Genomic DNA, 24,843 nt, shown 5'->3' with positions numbered 1-24,843 from the left:
TACAGGTGTCCTCACACAACCACATGGTCCTGGCGGACGCAAGAGGCCTATTGGTTTCTTCTCCTGCCAACTAGACATCGTGGCTAGAGGAACTTCCTCTTGCCTTCGTGCTGTCTTTGCTGCTCAGGAACTTATTGAATGTACTGGTGACCTGGGCCTTGGCCACTCTCTCACTGTATTGGCTCCCCATGATATTTCGGCCATCATTAACCAGGTCCAAATCAAACACGTCACAGCTGCTAGACATCTTCGCCTCCAATGTCGTCTCCTGTTACCTGACAATGTCACCCTTCAGCGATGTCAAGTTTTGAATCCGTCCACCCTTCTGCCACTCCCTGAGGGGGGTAGCTATTATGGATTCATCATGGACGAAGGATATGTCCTACTCCTTGCACACACCATTGACAAAATGCACTCCAGATTGCCCCCCCTGTGACGGGGCAGAATATGCCTTCTGCACAATGTGGTACAAACCAACCATCAACCCAGAACCTCGTTACGAAGATGAACTTTTTCAATTGGTTGAGGTAATGCTCATCTTACAAGATTTCTATTGTGATACTGAAGGCAACAGTATGGCTTTAGTCCAATTACCACATGAATTTGACCATCTGTATCATCATTGGGACACATCCATTCCACATGTCCCTGTAACCAAGTCTAAGACTAAGTCATGGGGGGATCTTGGGCCTATGGCGAAACTATGGGCCACCATGAACGATTCACAGTTCCAGGAAATAGGCGTTGTCAAATATCCATCAACTGAACCTGAACATGTGAAGACATGGCCGCGCTACTTTCTGGAGGAAGAATTTGAAAATCTGGTCATAAAGCACGACTATGATCCAGAGACACCCCATGACTGCTTTGAACAGATGAAAATGGAAACAACACATCTACCAACCGTGCATGAGGATCCACTAATAGATCCCGACATCACCCTGTTTGTGGACGGCTCAAGATATGCTGATGAAGAAGGAAGATACCACACAGGCTATGCCGTCACCACAACAGATGAAGTTATTGAATAATCATCATTATCATCAACAAAGTCTGCGCAAGAAGCTGAATTACAAGCCCTGACTTCAGCATGCAAGATCTCTGAAGGAAAGCGCGCCAATATCTACACAGATTCAAGATATGCACGGGCGTGGCTCATGACTTCGGACTGATCTGGAAAACAAGAGGATTTCTTACCACTGCCGGCACACCAATCAAGCATAGTTCTGCAATCAAAGAGCTGATGGACGCCCTCCTACTTCCAGAAGAAGTGGCTGTTTTGAAGATAAAAGCACATGGGAAGTTGGACTCGGATGAAGCAAAGGGCAACCATCTGGCTGATCAGGCTGCAAAGCAGGCTGCAAGAGAACCACAGGAAGTGGAAAGAAGAGTGTCCGGAAATGAAGAAACTCCCATATTTACTCTGCAGACTCTCCCAACCGATCTAAAAATCCTACTGGAACAGCAGGCTGCAGTTGCCACTGAGGAAATACAAAAATGGAAACAGAAAGGGGCAGTTCTAAAGGAAAGGCAACTGGATCCACGCCTCCCACTGCAAGAAGACACCTGCCCCAGAGGAAACCGACTCTGTACAGCCATGTACTTCTGGTACATTATCCCCTTGATTGGCCTTCTTAAAGCCCAGCAAGTGGCCATTACTAAAGATGCTAATGGGTACACCTTCTGGTATAATTCATCATGTACCCGTGTAGCCACATTTACTTTTGATTACTGTGACATTGTAGATTGTCCGTTTCCCAAGTCACAGATCCAAGCCATTTATAAAGATATACCACAAGCAAAAGATCCCTATGTTTGTGTGGTTGACAAGCAATGGGGACACAATTGTAATCATTGGGGGGCTGCAGGATGGAATGCTGGGCCTGCCTGGGGTTACAAACCAAAAAGTGCCTTATCTAAAGTAGATGACCATGGTAGATCCCTCCTTCAAAGAATGACTTTAAGAAAGCCTGGAGGAGGTACACCTATGAAATTGATGTTAAATATTGAGCATCCTGGCCCAGAGGATGCTGACCAATATGTAATGGGAATGTATTGGAAGAGAGGTTCCTATAACAAATTAGGTCATTTCTATCTTAAAGACATGTGCCACTCTCCAGAGTCACGAGGGGCTGATCATATGGTCCCAAATCCACTGAAACCACATATCCAGTCCTTTAACCCCTTAAGGACACATGACATGTGTGACATGTCATGATTCCCTTTTATTCCAGAAGTTTGGTCCTTAAGGGGTTAAGGACATGATGGCCATTGCTAACCCCACCTTCGAAGATACCATGGCCGCTGAAACTGGCTTTAATAACATTAACTTGTGGTTAGAGTGGATGAGATATAATACCAATAAACATAATAGAACTGCATGCTATGTATGTGGTGGTGCCCGACCCCATCTCGGCACCGTTCCATTAACTATCCCTTTAGAGATAGAGAATTGTTTCCTAGGTCTTTTTGCTAACCGTTATGGTTCTAATCAGTCCCTCTGCAAAACATGGACAGCAGAATACCCTCTCTTAGTTGGAAATGTCAAACCCCCAGATGGAGTTACGATTTACAAAGGTAATTACACTTGTTATACTAATTATGACAGAATTGGTAAATTTGTGGGTAACTTTTCCAAAGGTTATTGTGCCACCTACAGAACTGTTCCTAAACACCTGTTACAGCACCATATCAGGTCACTAGGGGATATTTACTGGTTATGTGGGGACTTACTGATAAGATCCAAGCTAGAGATTGAATGGTGGGGAGAATGTGCCCTAGCGAAAGTCATCATGCCCATTCACATTATTTCTGATAATCATTCTGACATACTCGGTCCTCCACATATACCAGCCAGAGTCAAGCGCGAAACCCCAGTAAAAGGCAGTTTTGACCCACACATTTACATAGATGCCATTGGGGTGCCTAGGGGGGTACCTAACGAATTTAAAGCTAGAGATGAAGTTGCGGTGGGATTTGAATCATTGTTTTCTATAGTCACTGCCAACAAAAACCTTAATTGGATTAATTACATCTATTACAACCAGCAGCGCTTTGTTAACTACACCAGGGATGCCCTCCAGGGCTTGGCCGAACAATTGCAGGCCACATCCCAAATGACCTTCCAGAACAGACTGGCCTTAGATATGATTCTAGCTGAAAAGGGGGAGGTATGCAAAATACTACCCGACACCATGACTTGTTGCACCTACATTCCAGAGAACACAGGTCCTAATGGTAAAGTCACCTTGGCCATAGAAAAATGTAATAAACTCTCAGAAGAGTTGAAAAGGAATTCTGGAGTAACTGATCCCTGGGAAAGATGGTTTGGTTGGATGACTGGTAGGCAGAAAGCTTTAGTCCATATTGGTATGGCTCTACTAATTTTTCTTTTTATTCTCGCTCTTCTCGTTTGTTGTGTCCTCCCATGCCTCAGAAAATTCCTACAGAAGACTGTAGACCAAACGACACCAACCTTTACTCATCTGGAAATTGGTGATCAAGACCTCACATCGCCCTGTATTCCGCTACAAACTCTCCCTTATGCCGATGAAGTGCAGAAATTCTAGGAAGGGACAGCTCAGGGACAGCTTCCGTCTGTATGGGTCAGTCTACCGTGTGGAGAAGTGGTGGACAAGCCACCGCGGGATACCCATGGAGTGAAGTGTTTGAGAGCCGTACTGACGGATGAGCTGCAGCCTGTTAGGGTCAGACAAGGGATAGACTTGCACTTTGCATTAACACCAAGCTAGCGGTCATGGGGCTTCTGTGTCTTTGGGCTAACAAGTCTTCTGATATTAACAAATAAAGTTTTATCTTTTAGTAATTAACATTTTAAGGGGGGACTGTTGTAGAATTATTAGGCCCCTTTAAATCTATACCCTTATATTTCTTTCTCATGCTCTCATAGTCTTATAAGAATGCTTTGTTCATAGAAATTGTGTGTCAGCAGGAAATGTTAGGTTCCTGCTGAGTGAGCAGCTAGTCTTAATAAAATGTGAAGTTACTAAAAGCCTTGAAGAACTAACCTTGAGAGACTAACGTGCCAACTACTCAAAATGGCTGCCAAAGCCCCCCTCCCATCGAGTGAACTCCTCGTGCTAACAAGATGGCGCTGAAATCTGGAGGAGAAGTTCATGACGGCAGTTGTGACAATAGATATAACACCCAGTAGGGAGGGCATTTAACTAACCACTTAACACCTAAACCAATTAATAATGTTTACTTGTTGTTATCTTGAATTGCTCTAGTGATGTAATTATGCCTTTATAAGGGTCTGCGCACTTTTTAACAGATGCCATTAAATTTCCTGAAGTTCTTTCATTTAACCTGAACCTCGTGTCAGTGTGAATTTACTTCTGCGTGCACACAACTTTATTATTTCTAATTTGGACAGGAACAGATAGTCATTCAAACTTATTGGTTTGCTGAAAATAAATCTATATCACTCCCAGGTTCGCGCAAGTAGACAGCGACTGAGGGAGGCAGCCTCAGCATGATGGGAGAGGAGCACAAAGAGCTTCTCCAGACCACCCACTCCCACCATTCAGCAGGACCATGACTCCAAGCCACCCTCCTGGACACACAAGGTAAGTAACAGGGGAGTGGTTAGAGATATTAAAAAAATATCACTTGTGTGATATTTGGTTATAGACAACAAATGTGCAATGTCAACCAACAGTGGCTAAGGCCAGTAAGGTATTGTCATGTATGAAAAGGGTAATTAATTATCGGGATGAGAAGATCATTTTGCCTCTTTATTAATCACTAGTAATAGACAACATCTTTAATATGCTGTGCAATTTTGGGCACCTGTTCTAAAGAAGGATATTACGGCACTAGACAAAAGTGGATAGGCGGCTACAAAATTAATAAAAGGAATGGAACATTTTAGCAATGAAGAAATGTTAACAAATTTAAACTTCTTTAATTTAGAAAAACAACTCCTCAGAGGAGATATGATAACATTACACAAATATATCCGGGGCCAATACAAACCATTGTGTGGAAATCTGTTCACAAAGAGCACTAAAAATAGGACACGATATCATGCGTTAAGATTGGAAGAGAGAGGATTTAGTCTAAGGCAAAGGAAAGGTTTTTTTTTTTCTTTTACCACAAGAACAATAAGGATATGGAATTCGCTGCCTAAAGAAGTGGGTTTTATCAGAGTCCGTGCAGATGTTCAAACTGTAACTAGATCCATTTTGGATCAACAGCAAAAAACAGATGTGAGGAAGGTTGAACTTGGACATGTTTCTTTTCAGCCTATGTTACTATGCAACTATGATGGAGGCATGTCTCTTTTCAGATATACAACTATAAATCAAGCAGGTTTCCTCCCATTCTACAAAGCCTTGTTTTAAGTTTAACAGCACAACCTCTAAACAGTGTGCCCTATACCACAGTCCTTACTTTAAGAAAACCATTATGATACTCTAGGTCAGAGGTAGGCAACCTTTGGTACTCAAGATGGTGTGGTCTAAGTCTCTGTTAGTCCTGGAAAAGCATTAAGGGATATGTAGATTCCACAACATTTAGGGTTCCTGAGTTTGCCTAATCCTGCTTTAGGTCAAATCTCTACCTCAGCGTTTTAAACCTCTCTGGTAGGAATTCACAACGGAAGCCTATGAAAAAGCCTATGGGGGAAACATGTAATTATATCAGAGTTTATCTGCTTTTATTTTGTTGTGTATATTACAATAAAGTTTAGATTAGTAATAGTTTTTACCCTCCCAATTTTTTTTATTCTGCATTATTTTGTAAGAGATACCTCTACATCTATCTACAAACTTTTTTTTTTTTGCTGGGACACTTTAATATTGTTAGACAATACAAAAACATTGAAATTGGGGGGCGGAGCCTGACCTTCAAGCTGTCCAGACGTGCAGTGCATGAGCTCCAGCATCTTTGGCTAAAATTGGAATGTTAACTCCAAATATTTGGGCACCACGTCAAATTGTATGCACAGAGGTGGTTAGGGGTTCGCAGGTGAACTGGTAGCTATACTCATGAGCTTACCATGCCAGCAACCTGAGTAACCTGCTGAGGCCTAACGCAGATGGAGTGGGGGCAAAGCGGCCGATCTTCCTGTGCTTCTGTCCGAGCGCTGGATCTGCTGCACTCCTACCGTGCCAGACCGGTGGGGGTTGTCCTGGTCCCCTCTGGACGGTTGCTCGCTGATTAGTGTGTTTTTAAACAGTTCTTAGACAACCAAAATGGCGAACACACATGGCACCCAGCATACCTATCATGACCCCCATTGCCTACTTTATACTGTGACTCAACAAAGCCTTTCAGCGCTACTGGCAAAGTCTACGCCAACACATTATACCCAACGAGCTTCAGCTAAGTCTGGAAGTCCAGGGTAGAGGGCAGCCAGAGGCGCAAAAACACCCTCATGGTGACAGAATCGCAAAGAAACACATGTACCTCCTTCCTTGCCCTCCTAGGCAGAGTGCCAAACGAGGCCAGATTGCCTTGCATCGACCACACACGCAGAAGACATCCCCCCCCGAACAATGGCAGCTCATCTAAATCCTCAGTCTTAACCCTGACATGGAACAACTTGGACAGCACCCGAATCTGTGGTACCGTGATGCAAGCCCTCGCACAAGCTTGGGGGTCGGAGGAGCGCCCTGGCCCGGTGTGAGGTTCTCATGTGCCAAGTGATCTGGCACCATGTGGGAGTCGGCTGACTGTCTAGAAGCTCTCAGCTTGTCCTGGTTTACCACGCTGACATTGGAGATCTACAGTATATGTATATCTTTGTGTCATGCATATAGATGTGAATTTTTCCCCACTCTTATTGCTGTGATGTGGGTTTAGGATGCAAGTGGCTGATCCAGAGGTTTCTCTTCCCTAACTGTTTACCCTGTCTGGATTTAGATGTTATTTTATCACACTGAACCCTAGTAAGCAGGTGGTCCTATTTGCTGAGCTCGACATTGTACCTACGCTATAGTTGCTTCCCTCTTCCATAATGTTGCCTAATCCAAAATTGAGAAGTTAGACTACTGAATACCACCTATACAGGGTGCATTAACTGGCAGATGTTCTCATATTATAACAAATTGTGCTGTTTTACGAGAATGCCACACTTCTGGTTTCCATCAGGTCATAAGTATGCATTCTGTCGTTGTGGCAAGGCAAACACGTATCGTTAATTGTGCACAACAAAAATAAAAATGATTCTAGAGAAAAAAAAAAAAAAATTCAGATAGTTGTACTAGTCATAAACCCAGTGTGTGCACTTTGTAGATGTCAATCTATAATAATTGCTGTTGGAGTAAGCAAAGCAGTCCATAGAAAATCTTTATAAGTTTTATTTACAAAGTTGTCAAAATTATTCACTTAATGTTAAGTATCGATAGTAACAAAGATTTACTATATAAATATTTTATACAGTTAATTTACACAAGACCTTCAGTGGGAGAAGGTTTACGTGGCCAAAAAATAAATTAAAAAAAATTGGGGGTTTACCAGCCAAATGAAAATCAGAAGGGCAAAATTCAAGCCATACTGCCGAACATGTAACCAAGAGACGAACAATGTCTCAGTCAGTTGGGTTTACCTAAATCCTGCCGTTTTGTTTTTAAATTGGCTAAAATGCAGAGCTTAATGAAAAACAAAAAACAACCAAACATCCACACTCTTACTTGGGGTTTCAGACCAAGACACATTAAACAAGCCAGTGTGCGCATTGGCACACCTTACTCCAGGTGTATACTCTGGTCCCTGTACAGGATTCAGGCACCCACATCCCTACTGTAACTGGTAGCTTGCGGCTTGTTACAGCCACGATTTGATGCTTTATCACCTCCATCAGATCGTTCACATGCCTAGATGCTAGAGTGATCTTCCCACAGCTCAGGGTAAATTGGTCTAGGTTTAGTGTAGATGATTAATTAGGAGCCTGAATTTGTGCATCAGAATTAAAAACCAAAACCATGTACAACAATATCCCCTTCCTAACAGATTATTAGAACATGAGGAGGTCTATTCCAAAAAGTGTGCCTGAGGACTGCAGGCTTCCTGAAAAGTTTAGAAAAAGGGAAAGTCCTATTCAGGATGCAGACAGACAAGCACACATCGTTTAGAAGGGATCAGGGAAGAAAGGCAGGTACAAATCAACAAGTATACACCCAAACTGAAAGGGGGGGGGGGGGGGGGGGAATATTATTTCCATTAAATGGACAAACATAACATTAGGGGACTCCCCCTGGGATTTACTAATAAAACCACAAACAAAAACAAATTAAAGACACAGGACAAACACAACCTTCACTATCACAGTGTCTATTGGGTATTTAAAGAAAATAATTACCAACACATACATAGAAAGACCAGCTTTGTAAACAAAAATCGCACACCACACACAAAAAAATAAAAAGATTTAAAGGGACTTTTACTGGTAGAACAAAATCAAGACCAGCTTTAGGCTATAAGTTCTTCATCTATGTGCAAGCACATAATTAAATACAAGGAAAAAAAACAAAAATTCCTGAGGGGCGTGGGGGAAGAGAGATTTACATCAATATTTTTTTGGCACATTGATCAAGTTCTAAATAAACAAAAACAAAAAAAACTGCAGTCATACAAAAAGGCTTCAGCTAAAATAAGAGGAAGGATTAAAGACATTGGGTCCAGAAAAAGCTATTTATAGTGCATTTTACATTTTATTTAACACCCCTTTGAGCAAGATACTGTCGAGAGGGGTGACGGATCATGGTCACCAAAATAGGGATCAATACTCTTGCGCAATATATTCCCTTAGTGGTCACAATCTAGATCTCTATCCAGTCTAGCATTACATCCAACAGATAGAAAATTATACTTTAAAGAGTGATTTGGTAACATGATTAGGTGAAAATCCCACCATATAGTGCCGTCAGGTTACAGAGCTGAGCCAGGCTGTATTCATGTTGCATGTTTCTTTATATTATTTGGTATTAAATGTCAGTTTATACAATGTACACAAATCATTTTCAGCAGATTTCTTCTTCGGTTAGTGGACGCTTCCACCTTTGTCTATTTGACAGTAGAGATACATGGACACGATCATAGCCGCCAGCTGACAAGACAAAAATAAAAGACATAAATATCCACAAAGTTACTCTAAATACACATATTTACATTGTACGCAACTTGCTTTGACCTGACCATCTGTACATTTACCAGACTACTGTTCAGAGCCGCCAATCGTTTTTACAGAACAGTGATTTATTTGCACACTTTTGAGTCAGTTTCAAATCAATGATAACAACGAAGGAAATTAGTATATTAACCCCTTAAGGACACATGACATGTGACATGTCATGATTCCCTTTTATTCCAGAGGTTTGGTCCTTAAGGGGTTAAATAAGAAGATAAAATATAATTTTTAATTTAGGTCTAGGAGATGGCTGCCATGACACCTGGGCACTTCTACATCCCATGAACCCACTACACTGTAGGTCCTTGAGAACACTGTCCGAAACACAGCCACCATAATGACGATTCATTGGGATCAGAACGACACCTGTCACCATTTCTATAATCCTCTAGTGAAGTTAGAAATGTTGTAAGTTTACTGTAGTTGCGGTGATTGCGAGTGGTACATATTGAATGGTTGTGTGATTAACATGCTACCCATGTGGACTTGTACACAGAATAAACAGGTTTGTATAAAAAAGGTATCCAGGATTTTACCAAAACTCTGCAATTTTATATGGAAAGATATACCTTAAAGAAACCTAGCAAGCAAAATCGAGAAAGAAAACCCCAATACACATACCAACTCTCCCCAATAACTCATAGCTCCATTAGTGTATAATGATCCTCTTACCTCCAATGCACAGATACCGGCCGCCACACCGCCCACAATAGGTGCGTTCTGTTTTACAAGGTCCAGAATATGCTGAAAACAGCCCTAAGGAAGCAATAAAGAATACAAATTAATAAATAACTACAATATCTCTGATGAGGTGTTTGTGGATATGTCTTAACAGATTTAACCTCTTTACTGCGAGAGCAGTGAGCATTGTGTTACCTCCGTGTTGAGCAGAGTTCATGTTTATGAATAACTATAGCATGTACCTCTTCGATTAACTGGTAGGATATACCGTGACTACAAGGGGACATTATTAAAACACACAGTCTATGTTAAAGTCATTGCATATTACTAATAGTTACCGGTATTTTGGCAGTGTTCGCCACAGCTGCTGTACAGGGTGATGTGTTGTTACAGCAGAAAGATGGGTATTGGCTGCTGTGCTGTTGCACATAGGTAGAATTGTTAAAGTCGCTGTACCCAGTTAGACCACAGCACTTGGCCTGAAAAACAAACCCAAGGAGAATCAGATTATTCAGGGTGAGTGGGCAGAGAACAATTTGTCAATATACAGCAATTGTGCAGTCGTATTACATCCATCATGGTTGCATTCCACAGTTTAGTCACATCCTGGTTTGTGCCATATTCCTTCTGTAGAACAGGTATCAGGAGCCCCGCTAACCAGGTTTGTGCCTATGGACAGAAAATAAAAATATGTTATAAACACAAAAAGCAGGCAGACAAGAATGAAGGAGAGAGTTCCATGCTCAGGCATTAAGCAAGGTGTTTTATTATGGAATTAGAGCCGAGCTATGGGTTCTCAGTAACCACATTATTACAGACTAGACCTTGTGTGACCTAGTCTTTATCAAATTTTATATAACAATATAAAAACCAAACCCATCTCTTAGGGACTCCTCCCATTCCCCAGTTCTAGTATATACACACACACACACACACACACACGAACCCAGCAACAAAACTATTGTGATTGCTCTAAAGAAATATAGATGAAAAAGTAGTATTACCCAGTGAAAGGAAAGCTAGCAGAACTGGTTTGGCAAGGGGTGTGTACTGAATACAAAAGAACAGAGCAGAGAATATTCATTTTCTCAAAGCGCCTGGATCACAGACAAAGACTTCGGGAGAGGGAGAGAGAGAAGAAAAAACAAACCAAAAAAAAGAAACACACACACACACACACACACACACCACACACGAGTCCTCGTTCTAAACCACCTAGATAAATTGAGAAACATGGTCTTCTTATGATGTATCTTACCTGAGAAGAGTAGACCAAGACAAGAATAGCACCAACTATCTCTGCAATGAAGATGATCAGGATAATTGTGAAAAACTAAGAAAAAAAAAAGTTATGAAAAAATTAGATTCTTTAGATTCACAGAATGGTGTAAATCAAAAGTGAATGCAAGGTGTTTTTATATTATGGGGCTGGGGAAAAGGACCATTACTATGTAGAGTCAAATTGTACAAAAAAGGTTTGCCAGGCTGTATCCATCGCACGACAAACTAGGTGTAAAATACTCCGGTAGGTACAGAGAGCTTAAAAAAAAAAAAAAACACAGACTACACTTCCCTAAGGTACATCAAACTGAAGTACTTCAGGAGGTTAAAGGGAATCTACTGCCCAAAAAGACTGTTTAGTAGATATACCCCAACAAAAACATGCATGCATTTAATTATACCCAAATGAACAAAAAAAAAAAAAAATGCGTATATCCAAGAACAGCTTGCAAAAGCAGATCTAGTCTACAGCCTTTGCAAGCCCTCCCCTTCTTACCTCACCCAGACCTTATGGCTGTCCAATCAGACATCCCAATGCAGCTCCTTGCAAGGTAGGTGCTCTGGGCAATTGCTGCCCTTGAGTTTAGATCCATGGAGCTAACCAAACCAGGAAGTAACAGGACTCATTACACCCTATGGCTGTCAATCTAGCAACAAGGCCAGCCAGTTGGATAAATACAAAAAAGGCAGGGTAATGCTATAATGTTAGGAATACATGCCTATATTTCTAAAGCCATAGTGTAGCTTTAAAGTGCTGATTTCAGGAGAAATTGTCACTTTTACAAATCCTGTACATAACACCTCCCAGCTGTCAGACATTTGAAGGGGGATTCCCGCCTCACTCAAATTAAAAGCAAGTGTGTCTCATTTCTGACAGCTGGCAAATAATGTGTCCATTGAGATGCTTCTCGTAGCAATCAAGACATCAGTAATGATGGGGAGCAGGATCGGCCACAGCAAGGAGACAGGGAAGTTTTGTAGCTAGCTTATAATTGCTAAGTATGTGATGGTGTAATCTAAACATTAAATCTAAAAAATAAAAATATTTAATCTACGGGATGTCAGTAGGAGTAGTAGTCAGATTACTCACGATGATTAGGAGACACTTGCTCTCTTTTTGAGCTCCACAGCATCCCAGGAAGCCCAGTATGATCAGTAGGCATCCAAGAGCAATGAGAAGGTAGCCGACATTTATCAACTGTGCAGCAGTGTCTGCCGATAATCCTGCAAACGTCTTCAGAAAAGAAGAACTGTCCACGGTGACCCAGATGCCAACTCCGAGGAGAACACCACCTCCGAGCTATGGAGAGAATAGAGGGGGGGGGGGGGGTCATTATTTTGTGACAGAGCATACCTCCAAACATTTCCATTTTAGGGGTGTGTGGCCAGGGGCATGACTGTTCTGAGAAATTTTAGGGGATGTACCAACAATTTTTACAACTAAAATGCTATTTAGAACAAGAACAATGTATCTTATGTACACATTGCTTTGTAAACACATTGATTGTAGTATAAAGACACATTACTGGGAGTATTATTTCTGTAGAGCTCTGTTTTACACTCAGACATCAACAACATGGAGCTGCTAGTAAAGAGGGACAGAGATTGGGCCCAAAGTAGGGACTCTCCCTTCTAAATAGGGACACTTAGGAGTTATGGCAGAAGGAGCACACACTAGCAAGGTGTTACACTATACTGTATTATAAATGACAACCATTAATAGGGTCATAGGATAGGATAGGATTTGGAAATTTCCAACATAACACGCACGTGAAGCAGGTTTCCCAAAAATATGGGGTGCAGCATTAGTGGGATATAAGAGGAATTTGTATTTATGAAGATAGATGCTGGAATGCATGAGGTTCAGAAAGTATTATCACAATATTTCTTATTAGTAATTAAGTCTCCGCCACATTGAAAGAATACAAAAAAAAAAAGTGTGTTTATGATGTTCTAAAACGGTTTTAAATTGATAAACCCACTAGATTCGCTACAGAATGTCATCCTATGTATTGCTCTTAAAGAGGGGGAAGAAATAATTTTTTATTTTAATTTTATTTTTTTTAAAGTTTATCCAATAAAAAAATAAAAAAAGTGAGGTCTAAATTAGAGCTATACTTTACCCAACAAGCTTAACTCTGGATAAAAGGCAGAGATGTAAAATTGTAAGTTTCTCTCTGTGTTTGAGTGGGGTAAAATTCTTTGTGATTGGAGAACTGTAGTGTCTAAATTGATTGAAATAAAAGTTAAACATTCGGTTTGTAACCGCACGCTATACCTGCTGATTGGATTGCATAGGATGAGCATGATTTGCCCAGGAAGTCGGTGTTTAACAGGAATTTTGTCTATGTTTGGAAACTCCAGAGTTTATTACACAACCTGGAATTTCCTCGAATCCTCCATAGTCAAAACTCAATGATTGAATGAGCACGGAGGAAAGCCAAGATAACAAGAAGATTGTATCCAATTACTAACCGGGAAACCATCGGCCTACTTTATGGAATAATGTGAAATATTCGTTACAGCAGGCTTCCCCAAACTCTGGCCCTCCAGATGTTGCTGAACTACAACTCCCATGATTCTCAGCCTATCCATTTCATTCATAGGATCATGGGAGTTTTAGTTCAGCAACATCTGGAGGGCCGGAGTTTGGAGAAGCCTGCTGCGTTACAGAATGCTTGTTAAAGTGTATAGCTGTGAACCCCGAAATGTAGATGCAAATGGTTTTAGTTTGCCAAGAGAGCACAAACAGCTAGCTATGACAATTATTTGTGTGTTCAAGGCTGGCAAAGAAGAAATCAGGACTTGGAGGGATACTTACAAATATGAGGACGTTGAATATAACCATTATCACTTTGATGCACGTAAAGCAACCCATGGTTGTGTCTGCAAAAAAAAAAAAAAAAAATGGACAAAGAAGGGTTAAAACATACAGCAACAGAAAGACACTACACGTTTAACATGGACAAGGAAGCCTTGATTTCTGATTTTAATTAAATAGTCACTTTGTTGTGTAATCCCCAACATATTAATGCACAGACCAGTTAACTGGAAGTTACAGTTGTGGTATCTGAGCAACCTACACTTTCACATTGCGGTGGAGGTGGTTACGGTGAGCACAGTATGTATACAGTGTATATTTAGGCCACTAAATAGTACTTGGCACTTTGCATTACAGCAGAGGGAGGTAGTATAGATTATACAGGCACGAAAAATTAAGAATCAACATGGAAGTGTTAGAATACACAGTGTGGTAATTAGGTTCGGGCTGGGAAATCTAGTTTAACTGATCTGAGATTAGAGGTTTCACTAGAAAAATCTTGTTAGTTTGGGATGAGTGCACACACATACAATACACCAATTTCAGAGACCACTTGGGCAGATGTGGTTATGGTCAGTAACATTCCATGCGGTTATCTTAGTCTGGTCCGTGAACACTGATTATTTAGGATTAGAGGGTCTTTAACCCCTTAAGGACATATGACATGTGTGACATGTCATGATTCCCTTTTATTCCAGAAGTTTGGTCCTTAAGGGGTTAAAGCCCAGCTTAATGGACTGGCCATTTCAGATAAAATTATTTAAAGACCTGCTTACTACTGTATGGACACTCACTGGTCTTAAAGGCGTTAAATCCTGAAATGAAAAGGATTACTAAAATATTAAATACAAGCAATATACGTGCCAGGAGTTACTTAAAATTGTAACCCAAAGACAAAAAAAAAAAAAAAAAAAAAAAAACCCACACACAACCTTATTTTGGAGTGGAGGTGGCGGCTTCTCGTGAAGTGCATATTGCGAAATCGGTTTTAAAACAGACGTTATAGCTTCCTCCAGTCCAAAGATTCTTGAATGCAGGTACCCATTGACCATACCCCACTAACCCTACAGACACCCCATGCTCCCTTCCTTTATGGCATTGTTAGAAAATGTCACAGTCACTGGATTGCTGCCAGTAGTTGAGATAACAACGTTGACATTTAAATCTCACGGTTCCGCTAAGGTTTGAAATGCATACGCCAATAATGTACCAACCCTTCTATTTCTTACAGGACACACAGTGTTCCAGTAATTCCTTAAACACTTTTTCCTGTAGAAGAAGGCTGCAGAGCTAACGCCCATGTATGTGCTATTTGTTTTTCCATGCCCAAGGCCTCTAGGACAGCAATGTGCTAGAACTTATCTGATGTTTGCCTAACCATTGCTCAGATACCACAAATTAAAGGTTTAATGTTGTCCCCTCCGAAGGTGGCAGATTGTTTAATCTTTCCCTCCATCCTACAATGTATGCATTACATTCTGACCACTGCTTGGAAGGGGAAGTTGAACCTATATTAGTGATTTCTAGACTCTACCATGACGTTTCCATATAAAATGGCGAGGAGAGAATAAAGCAAAAAAGGAAGTTTGCTACAACCATTTATTTACCCATGTTCAATTCTCCACAATTCGCATGTTATTGAATAAACCTTCACTAATTTCCTTCAATGCAGAGTTTATTTATAAACGTAAAATGGTAAACTATATATATTTCGTAATCTTTAGACCAAAAGAAAAGTTAGATTTGGAAAATGTGTTAACCCATCCAAGATTTTCAACTCAATGTTTAGTAAATATGCCCCTTTAGTGCTGGCATTATCACATCCTGTTCTGACGCTTGGCAAGCATTCAAAAAAGTTTTGCAATGCAAATTTGATCTTCAAGTCACCTTTCATCCCTCCTAATTAGAGACAAACACACTATTATACATATATGAGACAGACATGGCGTTCACTATTCTGGAGAATTAAATGGATTTGTTAAAAAAAAAACAAAAAAAAAAACTTTCAGATTAAGATTGAAACGCCAGGTTAGTGAATAGTCTACCATTCCAATCTGTCAGTACTTAAAATAAAGTAGCAAAATACATTAGAACGTGGGATTTGTTACTTTATCACTCCCAGCAAACTCCTTACAATACAAAACCCACACAGGTTATGGTGATACATGCAGTTTAGCAGGTTCCAGACACTTTACCATTAACGTTAAAGAACTACCCATACCCTCTCTCTCAATTAGAAGAGAGAAGTAGTTTAGACCTAGCTATTACAAGGTTTAGGATAAACCCAAGCAGGTCAGATCCTCACATTTCCCATGACACAGATCACGTTAATGTGCTACACAGGAAAAGTTCTCCCCAGCATTACATACATCTGATATGTTAGAGACAATGATATCAATGTTCAAAGACCAGCAGTGTCCAGGAAAATCTGACATGTGTTTTATAATATATAGATATATAAACATTATGATTTAACCCAGCTGTAGCAGATCAGTCTACAGGGAACACTTACTTTTAAAGGCTGGTAGCAAGAGAATAAACAAGAGTCTGATCCAACCCCAAGACAATCCAAAACGGTTAAGAGAGTGCTAGTGAAGTGCTTTGCATTTAACAGGTGCAGCAGTGAAAGGTATTACGACATTCTAGGACAAGTCAGCCAATCAGAGAGCCTCATTCATTCTCACCTGTCACCTGTACCTGGCTGTCTCTCCGCCCCTTGTTAGATACACAGCAAGAAAATGAGAGCATTGGTTAAGTATTTGAATTATAGCTTGGATTATATATATATATATATATGTAAATATTTGTATTTCTCTCTCCAAATTATTGTACAGCGCAACGGAATCTGATGGCGCTATATAAACAATAAAATAATAATAGTTATATATGTTATGTTGTATATGTTAGAAACAGAAAACAAGTAACAAGATAGCAATTTTAGCATTTTATAATAGAATATTATAAATAGACAATAATACTGTGAAATTCTAATTTTACTTCATTTTGTTTAATTTGTTTCTTAAATTTTCTTCCCCCCTCGCTTCCCCCCCACACATTTTATTTAATATTTAACTGTTACATGTCTTCTCTTTTTCCTTGAAAACATTTTAGCAGCAAATAAAGAACAACAAAAAATACAAACGTGTATTAAACACAAGCATGCAGCTGTGCTGACACAATACAATTATCCTTCACTTTGTTCTTTATTTTTATCGAGCCATTCTGTGGGACTCTTGCTTAAAGCAATAAGCACATACCTGTACTAGCCCCTATAGTCTTATCTGTTTACCCGCTTCTGATCGAATCATATTATCAGTTCCAGGATTATTTTCGCAGTGGCTGTGTCACCCCAAACTTACTTTTCTCTAGTCGTTTAGTCTTTTCTTCCTCTCTCTGAATTTGGTCTTTTCTTTATTTCAGTTTTTTTTTCTCATAAAATACACAAGACAAAGTAGGGACTATTTGATCTCCACTGGACAAATCTAGGCAAGGGACGGTCATGGCTTAGAAGGTTACTCTAACTCCCATGTCCACATCTGCTTTTAGAAATGGTTATAGAGCACGCAGTGTTTCAGTGCTTTGGCCACCAGATGTTGTCCTTGCAGAACCTGCCATGTTTCTGTCATCAGCCACCAGCCCATGCCAAATCTGTGCTCTCGCTGATGCGCAAGAGTACCTCACTAATGTCTATGGATGACCCTGCCAGACCTCAGGGGCCCCCAAGAATATGATCTTGCAATGAGCAAGATTATGCCTCGTTCTCACAGCTGAATCAAGCGAAAGCTGGGGGAAACGAGGAAATTTGATGATAGTAGATACGCCTTTTGACAAGTTTTACCAAGGCAGGTTTTTACCATAGTCTCTACTTTGTCTTATTATATGTTTTGACTGTGTTGAAATTTCAATTACATTTTAACAGTCTTTATGAGCATTTCATGAAAAGCTAAAAAATTTTGTCCAGGTGACAAAGCCACTTTAAATTTGAAATTCACTTTGAATTCACGACAATTCTCACCTTAGTGAATAACCATTTTGGACATCATAATACCAGTGTTTTTTTTCAATAATGTTAGAATTCCAAGTGAATTCAACGTTAATTTCTAACTTTAAGGGACGCACCACAACAACATAATTGGAGTTGATTTCTTATGGTGCCCGGTGTTTGCTGGTGCCAGATTACCTTCAAGGGTTAAACCATTATCAAACGGTTCAACCCCAAAGTCTTCTGTTCGATTCTGGTCAGCTCTGCCCCCACACTTCTGATACAGTTTGAGGCTTCAAACAGGAAGCCTGGGACAGAGGTGCTACTGATTGGCTGACACCCTTAGCCTATCAGTAGTTTCCCATTCACAAAATGGAGTGAGACAAATACATACATTTCTCACTCACTCATAGCTTATCAGCAGTGCCCCTATCCGAGCCTTCCTGTTTGAAGTTCTGGGGGCAGAGCTGACCAGCGTCAGACAGATACTTTGGGTTAAATCATTTGATATTGGTTTTGCCCCTGAAGGTGAGCTGGCGCAAGGGAACTCCTGGCACCATAACAACTTCATTCTGATGTAGTTGTTATGGTGCCTGGAGTATTCCTTTCAAGTCAAAATAGCCAAACTGGATCCATTCTCTAAGTCGCAATGTATGGGGGATAGGAAGTAGCACAACATGGAGCTAAGGCTGGCAAAGCATATTGAGAGAGGTGATTCGGCAGACCGGGTGATCTCCCTGTTGAATGCTGTGTCACAGATGATAGGTATGGTTTTAAGACATTATGCCCAGATAATACAAAGTCTTTTTGTCTTTCTTTTTTTTTTTTATGTGACAGTTTTCTTATCAGTTGATGAAGGGTTAATTAAATTATTGTACATTCCCTAGTAAAAAGGGACAGTAGTGAGAGTCTATTAAAAAAATAAAAAATAAATAAAAAAAGTTTAATTTTTTTGGAAAAAATAATCAAGTTTCCTATATTGTTCCATTGTTATAGTACTGTACTGTTCCCTATACATTGGCACCTACCTTTCTATATACTTTGACACTAGTTAATGATTAATGCTCTTTTTGTCCATCCATCTATTTTATGCATCATGTAAGTACAGTTACCTGGTTAAAGACAGTCAACTGTTCTACATAGTACCATGGAAAAACACATTTTCTAATAATTTATATGATTTTAGCAGCAAACATAACATTACCCACATATATCATAAACAAAAGACTTTTACACAAAAATTCTACACAAACTAGACATTACTTTTTTAGCAAAAACAAACAATGACATACATCTGGGCAATATTGTCGTGTTCGCATAATTTTAAATAGGATGCATGGAATTGTGGGAAATGAGGTCCAGCATCAGCAGGGCCACAGTTTATCACCTATGTTGTAGAGAGTTTCTTAACTACATTTCCCATGATGCTCAACCTTCCATAAGGTTTTCTAAGCATCATGGGAAATCATGGTTACTCGTCATTGGGTTAAAACAATTTTGGCTAATTGACATTGGGTTTAACCTCTTAAGTAGCACAGATCTCTCTCCCCTGATAACAGACAGCTAATCTGTTTAACTGGAGACTAGTGATTTAATTATTTCCCATAAAATGACACCACAGGGAAATTGACAGATCGCCTGAACTTCTTGTAACCTCATTTCTAATTTCCTGTCTCTCTGGAAATTAATGTCACCGTCCCTTTGACAGTCACTCCTCATTCTTTACTTTACATAAACAAGAATTTTAGTGATATGACCAGGGGTCAAGTCCTGGGGAAAAAAGTGTGGGAACTCACCCAAGATTCCGCCTCCCCCCCCCCCCTAAAAAAAAAAAATTACACTCCTATGCATATAGTGCAGTGCAGGATGTGTATTATTAATGTAGTGTGTTTGTAGTGAATGCAGAGTATGGATAATGAATGTAGTGTGTTTGTAGTCAGTGCAGTGTGTATAATGAATGTAGTGTGTTTGTAGTGAATGCAGAGTATGGATAATGAATGTAGTGTGTTTGTATTCAGTGCAGTGTGTATAATGAATGTAGTGTGTTTGTAGTGAGTGCAGTGTGTATAATAAATTTAGTGTGTTTGTAGTGAGTGCAGAGTGTGTATAATGAATGTAATGTGTTTGTTGTGAGTGCAGTGTGTGTATAATGAATGTAGTGTGTTTGTAGTAAGTGTAGAGTGTGTATAATGAATGTAGTGTGTTTGTAGTAAGTGTAGAGTGTGTATAATGAATGTAGTGTGTTTGTAGTAAGTGTAGAGTGTGTATAATGAATGTAGTGTGTTTGTAGTAAGTGTAGAGTGTGTATAATGAATGTAGTGTGTTTGTAGTAAGTGTAGAGTGTGTATAATGAATGTAGTGTGTTTGTAGTAAGTGTAGAGTGTGTATAATGAATGTAGTGTGTTTGTAGTGAGTGTAGAGTGTTTTTTTAGTGATTGCAGTGTGAATAATAAATCTAGTGTGTTTGTAGTGAGTGCAGAGTGTGTATAATGAATGTAGTGTGTGTAGTGAATGCAGTGTGTATAATGAATGTAGTGTGTAGTGAGTGCAAAGTGTGTATAGTGAATGTAGTGTGTTTGTAGTGAGTGCAAAGTGTGTATAGTGAATGTAGTGTGTTTGTAGTGAGTGCAGAGTGTGTATAATGAATGTAGTGTGTTTGTAGTGAGTGCAGAGTGTGTATAATGAATGTAGTGTGTTTGTAGTGAGTGCAGTGTGTATAATGAATGTAGTGTGTTTGTAGTGAGTGCAGAGTGTGTATAATGAATGCAGTGTGTTTGTAGTGAGTGCAGAGTGTGTTTAATGAATGCAGTGTGTTTCTAGTGAGTACAGAGTGTGTATAATGAATGCAGTGTGTTTGTAGTGAGTGTAGTGTTTTTTTAGTGATTGCAGTGTGAATAATAAATGTAGTGTGTTTGTAGTGAGTGCAGAGTGTGTATAATGAATGCAGTGTATTTGTAGTGAGTGCAAAGTGTGTATAATGAATGCAGTGTGTTTGTAGTGAGTGCAGAGTGCGTATAATGAATGCAGTGTATGTAGTGTGTTTGTAGTGAATGCAGAGTGTGTATAGTGAATGCAGAGTGTGTATAGTGAATGCAGAGTGTGTATAGTGAATGTAGTGTGTAGTGAATGCAGAGTGTGTATAGTGAATGCAGTGTATGTAGTTTGTTTGTAGCGAATGCAGAGTGTGTATAGTGAATGTAGTGTGCAGTGAGTGCAGAGTGTGTATAATGAATGCAGAGTCTATATAATGAATGCAGAGTGTGTATAGTGAATGTAGTGTGTTTGTAGTGAGTGCAGAGTGTGTATAATGAATGCAGTGTGTATAATGAATGCAGTGTATGTAGTGTGTGTGTGGTGAATGCAGAGTGTGTATAATGAATGCAGAGTGTGTATAGTGAATGTAGTGTGTGTAGTGAGTGCAGTGTGTACAGTGAATGTAGTGTGTTTGTAATGAGTGTAGAGTGTGTATAATGAATGTAGTGTGTTTGTAGTAAGTGCAGTGTGTGTGTGTGCTGGATTATGTGTGTGTGTGTGCTGGATTATGTGTGTGTGTGTGTGTGCTGGATTATGTGTGTGCTGGATTATGTGTGTGTGTGCTGGATTATGTGTGTGCTGGATTATGTGTGTGTGTGTGCTGGATTATGTGTGTGTGTGTGCTGGATGATGCGTGTGTGTGTGTGTGCGTGCTGGATGATGCGTGTGTGTGCTGGATTATGTGTGTGTGTGTGCTGGATTATGTGTGTGTGTGTGCTGGATTATGTGTGTGTGTGCTGGATTATGTGTGTGTGTGCTGGATTATGTGTGTGTGTGTGTGTGCTGGATTATGTGTGTGTGTGTGTGCTGGATTATGTGTGTGTGTGTGTGTGCTGGATTGTGTGTGTGTGTGTGTGCTGGATTATGTGTGTGTGTGTGTGCTGGATTATGTGTGTGTGTGTGTGTGCTGGATTGTGTGTGTGTGTGCTGGATGATGTGTGTGTGTGCTGGATGATGCGTGTGTGTGCTGGATGATGCGTGTGTGTGCTGGATGATGCGTGTGTGTGCTGGATTATGTGTGTGTGTGTGTGCTGGATTATGTGTGTGTGTGTGTGCTGGATTATGTGTGTGTGTGCTGGATTATGTGTGTGTGTGTGTGTGTGCTGGATTATGTGTGTGTGTGTGTGCTGGATTATGTGTGTGTGTGTGTGCTGGATTATGTGTGTGTGTGTGTGTGCTGGATTGTGTGTGTGTGTGTGTGCTGGATTATGTGTGTGTGTGTGTGCTGGATTATGTGTGTGTGTGTGTGTGTGCTGGATTGTGTGTGTGTGTGCTGGATTGTGTGTGTGTGTGTGTGTGTGTGCTGGATTATGTGTGTGTGTGTGCTGGATTGTGTGTGTGTGTGTGTGCTGGATTATGTGTGTGTGTGCTGGATTATGTGTGTGTGCTGGATTATGTGTGTGTGTGTACTGGATTATGTGTGTGTACTGGATTATGTGTGTGTGTGTGTACTGGATTATGTGTGTGTGTGTGTGTACTGGATTATGTGTGTGTGTGTGTGTACTGGATTATGTGTGTGTGTGTGCTGGATTATGTGTGTGTGTGTGTGTACTGGATTATGTGTGTGTGTGTGCTGGATTATGTGTGTGTGTGTGCTGGATTATGTGTGTGTGTGTGTGTGTGCTGGATTGTGTGTGTGTGTGTGTGTGCTGGATTATGTGTGTGTGTGTGTGTGTGCTGGATTGTGTGTGTGTGTGCTGGATTGTGTGTGTGTGTGTGCTGGATTATGTGTGTGTGCTGGATTGTGTGTGTGTGCTGGATTATGTGTGTGTGTGCTGGATTATGTGTGTGTGCTGGATTATGTGTGTGTGTGCTGGATTATGTGTGTGTGTGTGTGTGTGTACTGGATTATGTGTGTGTGTACTGGATTATGTGTGTGTGTGTGTACTGGATTATGTGTGTGTGTGTGTGCTGGATTATGTGTGTGTGTGTGTGTGTACTGGATTATGTGTGTGTGTGTGTACTGGATTATGTGTGTGTGTGTGTGCTGGATTATGTGTGTGTGTGTGTGTGTGTACTGGATTATGTGTGTGTGTGCTGGATTATGTGTGTGTGTGTGTGCTGGATGATGGGGAGGGGATGCATTTGCTTTTTAACCTTTGTTTTTATGTTTTTTTTACTTTACTCTCCCCCCTCCCTTACCTTGTCAGGGAGGGGGGAGATCGCCTGGTGGTCCGGTGGAGGGTAGCAGCCGCTGCATACAGGGGCCATCACACGCGGCGTTCTTCTCCAGCTCTCTCAGCTTCAACTCTCGCGAGACTCGCCTGTGCGGAGCGTTGCCATGGTAACCCGTGGCAACGCTCTCACAGCCGCGGGTCTCGCGAGAGTTAGAGCTGGAGAAGAACGCCGCGTGTGATGGTCCCTGTGTTCAGTTAGCAGGGCAGCGGGCAGGTCCTGCAGGACTGGGAACGGCGTTCCTGCTTTGGAAAAAGTGCAGGAACGCCGTTCCCATGCGTTCCTGCAGGACTCGAGCCCTGGATATGACGGCTGCTCCTTTTTTTTTTTACAGCCCAATTTTATAGAGATGTTTTCAAAACAAATGATCTCACATAAGGTTTCTTCCAACTTGGAATGCTTTCCCCCAAAATCTGTCACTATGTAACATTGCCTTCTAAAACAGTGTGTGTGTGTCTGTATGTGTCTGTGTGAGTGTGTGTGTGTGTGTGTGGGGGGGAGGGGGGGGGGGGTGGCTAATGTCCTCTAAGTGTCTAACATAATTTTCCTTTGACTATCACTTTCAAGAATACTTTATATAAGATCTGTTATAGTTCAACTGCTCTTAGTAGTGAGTGCTCAATCACATGAGAGTGATGTCATTTCCATTGTTCTGCAGAGACTTTTTTTTCCACGTCATTCTTATAATTATGGTGTAACTTGTTAAGTGTTTATTCCTGAACGCACAGTGAAATACGAGATGAAAATAAAGGATGGACCAAATACCTAAAAATAACTCACCTTCTCAATAGTCCTATTTTTACGTTGTAAGTAAATTTGCATTAGTAAAGAGGATAGGCCTTCTGTTAGTTTAGCCACGTTTTCTTTATAAATGTCCGGCGTTATAAATCAGGGAGTGAAATTGAGGACAGTCAGTGATTGCACAATACATCTCATTACTAAATAGGTGTAAATGATCCTATAATAGTGCTTTTGTTGAAAGTGACATTTACGTCTTATGTCAACTAACTCCTATAACAAAGGCTGTGATTGTGCTAATGTTTGTTTAAACACAACCGTTAAAATAAACATAAATAAATCATATATAAGACCCGTCTTTTCCATCACTTGGGAAAATTCACAGAATCAAACAGGGCTCAGAATGCCTCGGCAGAGCAAACTTCCACAGACTGTATACATTTTATAGAAGCGTGCCTGCTGTAGTTTGCATAATAATAGAATAATTACATTGAAGAAAACTTTTATTATTTCTACATTATACACTACTGATGTCATTAATAATGATGATGCTATAGTTTCACTACAATAATATCATTGGAAGTTTGCTTGGTTGATAATCATGGGAGCTACAGTCTACAGAACCTTGAACGATAATCTAAGCACCAAAACAACTTTAGCTTAATGAAGTGGTTTTGGTGTATAGATCATGCAGCAGCCATTTCACTGCTTAATTCTGTGCTGCTTAGCCTTCAGGATCTAGCAGGCGATTAACCGAGCAGGAGTTAAGAAAGTGTAAATTAAACGCAGTGTGCAGAAAGGGGTGTTAAAAGAATTCAGCTCTGGGGGCCGTGGCCTGAACCTGAACCGGAGCGGACACCATTCCTGCCTGCTCCTGCCAAGCCTGAATTAAATCCGCGAACATCGAGAAAAAGAACCAACCGATAGCCAGACCCATCCTGAAACCGACACCAGGGTGACAAAACGCACACATTGATG

General features: G+C 40.5%; 1 protein-coding gene across 1 annotated transcript; it reads right to left on the bottom strand.

Annotated features, from left to right (window-relative positions):
• Positions 1 to 8,918: 8,918 nt before the first annotated feature.
• On the bottom strand, positions 8,919 to 16,468 carry LOC134568975 (tetraspanin-1-like). The gene is made up of 8 exons (XM_063427739.1): positions 16,450 to 16,468; positions 13,938 to 14,002; positions 12,207 to 12,416; positions 11,094 to 11,168; positions 10,406 to 10,504; positions 10,174 to 10,314; positions 9,827 to 9,910; positions 8,919 to 9,073 (listed from the first exon to the last, which is right to left on the bottom strand). Exons 2-8 carry the CDS (start codon positions 13,992 to 13,994, stop codon positions 9,008 to 9,010), a joined length of 732 nt encoding a protein of 243 aa, XP_063283809.1. The 5' UTR covers positions 13,995 to 14,002; positions 16,450 to 16,468; the 3' UTR covers positions 8,919 to 9,007.
• Between the last annotated feature and the right edge of the window lie 8,375 nt (positions 16,469 to 24,843).

The sequence above is a fragment of the Pelobates fuscus genome, chromosome 7 (genome assembly GCF_036172605.1).
Source record: "Pelobates fuscus isolate aPelFus1 chromosome 7, aPelFus1.pri, whole genome shotgun sequence".
Taxonomy (NCBI): domain Eukaryota; kingdom Metazoa; phylum Chordata; class Amphibia; order Anura; family Pelobatidae; genus Pelobates; species Pelobates fuscus.
This window is presented reverse-complemented; position numbering and strand designations above follow the sequence as displayed.